General features: G+C 58.8%; 1 protein-coding gene across 1 annotated transcript; it reads right to left on the minus strand.

Moving 5' to 3' along the window:
• Positions 1-6: 6 nt before the first annotated feature.
• LOC120322877 (neurobeachin-like protein 2) lies at positions 7-6,571 on the minus strand (the record flags this gene model as incomplete). Its single annotated transcript, XM_039379313.1, has 19 exons — positions 6,101-6,571; positions 5,861-6,010; positions 5,228-5,385; positions 5,022-5,146; positions 4,762-4,882; positions 4,519-4,676; positions 4,208-4,341; positions 4,008-4,115; positions 3,289-3,384; positions 3,086-3,210; positions 2,862-3,002; positions 2,651-2,781; positions 1,107-1,216; positions 903-1,020; positions 718-815; positions 520-636; positions 342-431; positions 111-220; positions 7-26 (listed from the first exon to the last, which is right to left on the minus strand). Coding segments are annotated over exons 1-19 (2,434 nt in total), but the record flags the coding sequence as incomplete, so codon positions are not given.
• Positions 6,572-7,210: the final 639 nt, after the last annotated feature.

Below are 7,210 nucleotides of genomic sequence, written 5' to 3' on the forward strand. Positions count from 1 at the left end.
AGGGGCCCTGCAGGAACCGCTGCGTCCTGAGGGGGAGGGATGAGCTGCTGGACCGGTGGCACCCCCAGGGACCATCCCTGGGGACCGCTGAGCGGGCCCGGGTGACTCACTTGGCGTTGGACACGGTGGGGTCTTTGGTGAAGCTGAAGTAGTTGGAGATGTTCTTGTCGTAGGGCAGCCAGTTGTGGGTCCCCAACAAGCCGTTGGCGCTCACGGTGACCTGGGCAGAGGCGGAGGGGGAGGTGGCACCACTCCCACCACCACAGCCCTCCTGGTTGGGTCCTGGACCCCCCTGGAGCAGCAGAACCCCCCCCCCAGTGCCCCAGTTTTCCCGCGCTCACCAGGACGTCGGGGGATCCCTGAGTGATGAAGGAATGCGCCTGGTTCTTGGGGACCACGGCCTGCACCAGGGCCACCCCGTCACTGATGCCCTGGGGGGACACAGCAGCCGGTGGGCACCTTCCTGGCCACACCCACCCCTCCCAGTCGGGCCCAGGGACCCCCCGGGGTCGCCCTCACCTCCACAAAGAAGGATTTGAGCTGGTCCAGGTGCTCGAAGACGTTGGGGGAGCGGGTGTCGAGGCGGGCCAGCCTCTGGGCAGCGCTCTCTGCCGACAGCCGGGCGGGGTGGGGCTCCTGGGGGAGCGAAGGGACCCATCAGCAGGGGGGTGACCCCCCAAAAGGGGCTGGTTTTGGGAGTAGGGGGGTCTGAGCTACCTTGAGCAGCTGGCAGGGCGTCTGCCCGAAGTTGCTGATGATGCCCTCCAGGGCCTTCCGCTGCGTCTCGTCGGCGATGGCGTCCAGGTCCACGGCCCCTGGGGATGGGGACGGTCACGGGAGGGCCACCTGGGAGGTGCCTCTGGCCCAGGAGGTGCCCCCCAGCTCCCTTCCCCATGGCTCACCCTCGTAGGTGCAGTAGTAGAAGACATTGAGGGCCTCCACGGCGGCCGGGCCTCGCTGCTTGTACCCAAAGATGAGGTCGATCCACTCGTGGAGGTGGGCCGAGACATACTCTGACTCCTGGCCAAGGGGGGGGCATCAGGGGGGGTTGGGAACGCTCCCCATCCCCCTGGGATACCCCCCGGGGATGAGCTCCCCTGTCTCACCAGGGCTTTGCGGTGCTGGTGGATGAAGTCCTCGCGGGACCGCGCCCACCGCGGCAGCACCACGTCGCCCACCTTCTCGTTGGAGAGCTGGAGACAGCCCAGGTCGAAGCCTGTGGGCAGGGGGGGAGTGTGAGAGACTGGGATGTTGATGGTTGGTGGCTCAGATCATCAGCCATTTGCAAACACAGCCCTTCCTCGTCTCCATCTCTCTCTCCTTCCCCATCTCCATCTCCACTTCTATCCTCTTCCTTATTCTCCGTCTCCATCCCCTTCCCCATCTCCACCTTCAGAAGGCGACCACGACAAATCAACCTTTGTTCACCAGTGAGTTGGTTTTGAGCCAGAGAAGGGCAGAGATCAACAAGAAGCAATCGTGGTGGGATGATGGTTTCTGTCCTGCCCATGTCCTCCCTCACACAGCTGGCTCAGGGGTGACACTCCCGTGTCAGGGGGGACATTCCCAGGTGGGGCTGAAGGTTTCCGTCCCTTCTGATGGGGCACAACTGGCCCAGCTACGTTGGTCACGTCTTGGAAGGGTCATAAACCATCCAAGACCCCCGAAGTGCCCCCAGACTCATTTCTGGGTGTTCCCACCTGAATACATCCCACCTGAATGTATTTTAATCCCCTGAACTTTGTGTTTTGGGGGCTTCCCCCACCCCAGACAGATCAAGACCAAACCATCACTTCAACATGGACCTGGCAACCATCAACTCTCGTTGCTGGATCCGTGGGTGGTGAGAACTTTCTACTTGGATCCTTTCCTTCTCTTTCTTTCTTTTCCCTTACACATTTTCTTAAGTGAGAACTTTATACTTTTATATTCCTATATTTCTACAGATATTAATGACACAAATGGGCTCCATCTCTGCTTTTCATTACAACCAAATTGTTCTGAAATAAACCCTAAAGTAATAAATAATAATTCATTAATATAAAAATATAATAATATATTAATACAATATATAGTATCATATCATAGTAATGGAATAATATATTGTGATATATTATATAATATATAATAACATATTGTATAATAGATTATATAATATATCATATAATAATATATAATATCTAACATGGCAATATATTAGTAAATGATATATAATAAATAATATTATAGAGTAATAGAACAATATATTGTGATATATTATATATTACATAGTAATATATTGTATAATATGATATATTGTATAATATATGATATATAATAATATATAATATATAACAGCAATATATTAGTAAATGATATATAATAAATAATAATACATTATATATATTTATATATTTTATATATTTATATATTTCTATATATTATATATTTATATATATTTATATATTTTTATAAATTTATATATATTTTTATATATTTTATATATTTATATATTTTTATATATTTTATATATTTATATATTTTTATATATTTTATATATTTATTAATTATTAAACGCTGGTCATTCAGGGATCTCTTAACAAGAACCTCAGTTCAGTGAGGGACACAGACCCCCCAAGTGCTCCCACGGGTGGGGATGGTCACCTCTTACCGTTCTGGTTCTCCAGGAACTCCGGGAAGTAGAAGAACTCGGGGATGAGCTCCTTGACATCCACGGGGTTCTCCATGCGCGCCTGCCACGCCGCCGGCACCGAGTGGAACTGCCGGTCCGAGCAGTCAAACCTGGTGGCAGGGGACAGCTGGTTGGGGGCTGTTTGTCCCCTCGATGCCCCCTCCTTGGTGCCCGCCCTGCGGGTGCCCACCTGCCGCTCTGCAGCTGGATGTGGAGGGTGGTGAAGGGCTCGGTGCGGATCAGGTAGTGCATCACTCCGGCCGCGTTGGAGTAGTGGGTGCCGTAGTGGAACTTGTCCACGGTGCCCGTGGGGTCCTCGAAGCTCTCGTACCTGGAGGTGAGGTGGGACGGGGTCTGCCGTGAGCCAGCCAGGCACTCCTCGCATCCCCCGTCCTTTATTTCTGGGGCACTCACTTCTCCTTCACGTCCCGGGCGTGCCGCTCGTTGGCCACCCCGATGGGCTTGGACAGGTCCCGGAACACGGCCGGGTTGGAGAGGTCCAGGGTCTCCGAGACGTAATCCCGCAGGATCCAGGGGAACTGGGGGGGAGCAGGAGGTGGGTGAGGCTGGGGGGGCACGGGCTGGCTGTGGGGGCACGGGAGGGACACGGGGCTCACCACGGGGTACTGGGACAGGTCGTTGTAGGTGCGCCCTGCGATCGTGTTCAGCTGCATGAGGTACTCGAAGTTGGAGATCTCCCGCAGGACCCATTTCTGGAGTGAGGGGGCGGGGGTGAGATGGGCTTGGGAGGGGCAGGAGACAGGGCAGACACCCCACCACATGGCAGGGCCCATCCCATGGCCATCACCGGTCCCAGAACACCTCTGGTCTCTCGGCTGTCCCCAGTCCCATGGCCATGGACCACCTCTGGTACCACAGCTGTCCCTAATCCCATGGCCACCCCAGTCCCACGGCTGTCCCTGGTCCCACGGCTGTATCCACCCCACAGCCATCCCTGGTCCCATGGCCATGCCCATTCCATGGCCACTTCTGGTCCCACATCCATCCCTGGTCCCATGGTCACCCCTGGACCCATGGTCATGCCCATTCCATGGCCACCCTGGTCCCACATCCATCCCTGGTCCTATGGCCACCCCTGGTGCCACAGCTGTCCCAATCCCAGGACCACTCTGGTCCCAGAGCCATCCCTGGTCCCTGAGCCATCCCTAGTCCCAGAGTCATCCCCATCCTACAGCCACCCCTGGTCCCATGGAGATCTCCAACCCACAGCCATCCCTGATCCCATGAGCATCCCCACCCCACGCTGTCACGCTCCCCTTTCCCATCTGGGAATTCCAACCATATGGGATGGGGATGGGCACGGAGAGGCCAGTACCTGTGTGAGCCCCGAGGCTTTGAGCAGCTCCTGGGGTGAGCGGCTGCCGAAGTAGATCTGGCTGGGGGGCCTCAGGCCGAGGATGCAGGAGTACACCTTGTTCCTCACCTGGAGGGACGGGGAGAGGACGCGGAGTGACCGGAGCTCGGGCAGTGCCGTGGCCCTGGGAGGGGCTTGGGGGTAGGATAAGGGTGTTCCACCTTCTTTCTGAAGTTGAGGAAGTAGTTGGCCTGGTCGATGAAGAAGAGCTCGAGGGCGGAGCGGCGCAGGTTGTAGCGGCGCAGGTGGACCTCGCGCAGGTGGGACAGCGGGCGCTTGAAGTCGTAGCCAATCCCTGCCAAGATGGGGGGCATGGAGTCCCACAGGGATCACCATCCACCCAGGCCCCCATTCCCAAGGCAGGGATGGGGCTGGGAGAAACCCACCCCCACCCCCAGCGTGGGCGATGGGTTCTGAGGGAGATGTGTGGAGTGAGGGGTCCTCACCCCCCTCAGGGCTCACACGCCGTTACCTCCCTCCGTCTCCTCCTTGTCGCTGCTGCCATCGTAGAAGTAGATGTGCTGGGTGGTCACTTCCAGGCGCCCGGGCACCACGGCCACTGTGGTGATGAGCTCGCAGTCCTCCGACACCACCAGCTTCTCCCGCTGGCTCTGCTCCTTGGGCTCGGCCCTGGGGGGCACAGCGGGGTGAGGACACCCCAGTGACACCCCCAGCCAGGGCGAGCTGGCACCGTGGCAGGGACGGGGACACTCACTGCGTGTCCAGCACGGGCAGGTCCTCCTCGGCCAGCTGGTCATCCTCCAGCTCGCTCACCTTGGCCTCCTTGGCCATGGCGAGCGGGAGGGGCTCGGCGGGGGTTTGGAGGTGCTCGGCTCCTGAAACGAGGAGGGGGGTCAGCAGGTGCTCCCAGAGCTGGGGGACAAGTCCTGAGAAGGGCCCCCAAATTTCAGGCTGTCCATGACAGCTCCCAGCCCATCTCTATGCCCCTGGGTCCCCCAGTGCCACCAGCCTCACCCAGGTTGTCCCGCAGGGCGCTGGCCTCCAAGTGCTGGTCGAAATTGAGGTTGGGCACCAGCTTCAGCCTCATCCTCGAGTAGGTCTCGGCGCTCGACAGCTTCCAGCGAACCTCCGGCGGGTTCCTGGGGGGCACGGGGGGGGCTCAGACACTCCAGGGACCCCCGGCTGTGCCCCCCCTGCCCCGGGACGGGGCGGGCGCTCACCGGTCGGCCCAGGCGGAGCGGGGCGAGGTGAGCAGGCGGCACAGGGACCTCCACTGCTTCAGCACCGTGCTCTGGTGGTTGTTGGCCTGCTTGAGGACGTTGCTGTGCCGGGCGTTCTCCGCCTTGGAGCGCTTGGCCACTGGCTCCAGCACCAGCTCCTGCCAAGGCAGCACCAGAGTGAAGGGACAGCAGGGCTGGGGCTTGGGGACAACCCTGAAGTGAGGAGTGTGTTCATGGGGGACACCCCCAGGGTGGGGAGAATGACCCCGGGATGATGTGCTCGGGGATAGAAGCACATAACTGGGATGATGTCCCTGGAATAAAGTTCCTGGGATGATGAGCATGTCCCCAGGACAAGGAGCACACCCCAAGGGTGACATCCCAGGGATGAGGAGCACACCCCCAGGGTGACATCCCAGGGGTGAGGAGCACGTCCCCAGGATGAGGAACATGTCCCCAGGGTGAGGACCACATTCCCTGGATGATATCCTTGGGGTGAGGAGCACATCCCCAAAATGAGGAGCACACTCGCAGGGTGACATCCCAGGGATGAGGAGCACACCCCCAGGTGACATCCCAGGGGTGAGGAGCACACCCCCAGGTGACATCCCAGGGGTGAGGAGCAGGCAGGACCTGGAACATCTTGCGGCTGGCCGCCTTCTCCTGCTCCCGCCGCTGGGCGCTGCTCATCATGGCATCGTAACAGGCGTTCCAGAAGTTGGACATGTGGTCGTGGCTCCTGGCAAAGGTGTCCATCTCAAACTGGGCCATGGTGGGCTGCACCTGGGGAAACCAGGAGGAGGGAAGAGGTGTTTCCAAGGGCTTCACACCCACCACCCATCACCCGGGTGTTCCCCCAGCGATGACACCCACGTGCTTCTCGATGAAGCCCCTCCACTCCGGGGTGGTGCAGAAGAGCTGGAAGTCCTCGTAGAAGGTGGGGCTGCCGTTGGTGGGGGGCAGGGAGGGCAGGAAGAGCTGCAGCTGCAGGGTCTCGTAGCACTGGTCCATGAGCGTGCGGATGATGGGCACCAGCCAGGAGAACGTCTCCGACTTGGCCTCCAGCGAGCGCCGCAGGGGGGTCTCCAGCTTCCCCAGGAGGTAACAGGCCTCGTCCTTCCTGGGAGCTGAGGACGTCTGCAGGAGGCTGTGCAGCTTCACGTAGGCCAGGGAGTGCAGCTGGGGGGACATGGACATGGGGTGGGGCCACTCCAAGGGCTGGGATCCCACTGGGAGGGACGTGGGATGTCATATGGGGCCACCCCAAGGGCTGGGATCCCACTGGGAGGGACGTGGGATGTCATATGGGGTCACTCCAAGGGCTGGGATCCCACTGAGGGGGACATGGGATATCATATGGGGGCCACTCCAAGGGCTGGGATCCCACTGGGAGGGACGTGGGATGTCATATGGGGCCACCCCAAGGGCTGGGATCCCCCTGGGAGGGACGTGGGATGTCATATGGGGCCACTCCAAGGGCTGGATCCCACTGGGAGGGATGTGGGATATCATATGGGGCCACTCCAAGGGCTGGGATCCCACTGGGAGGAACATGGGATATCATATGGGGCCACTCCAAGGGCTGGGATCCCACCACAAGGCGAGTTGGAGGGACAGGTGACATTGGATGGGGCCACCCTCAGGGCTGGAATCTCACCATGAGCCCAGCTGGGAGGACATGGGATGGGGTCACCTCGAGGGTTGGGATTCCACCAGGACATCAGATGGGGCCACCCCAAGGGCTGGGATCCCACTGAGGGGGACATGGGATATCATATGGGGGCCATTCCAAGGGCTGAGATCCCACTGGGAGGGACATGGGATATCATATGGGGCCATTCCAAAGGCTGGGATCCCACTGAGGGGGATGTGGGATATCATATGGGGGCCATTCCAGGGGCTGGGATCCCACTGGGAGGGACATGGGATATCATATAGGGCCACTCCAAGGGCTGGAATCCCACCGGGAGGGACATGGGATAT

Source organism: Pipra filicauda, unplaced genomic scaffold, assembly GCF_003945595.2.
Source record: "Pipra filicauda isolate LSUMZ 115617 unplaced genomic scaffold, ASM394559v2 scaffold1646_size7210_pilon, whole genome shotgun sequence".
Classification (NCBI taxonomy): Eukaryota; Metazoa; Chordata; class Aves; order Passeriformes; family Pipridae; genus Pipra; species Pipra filicauda.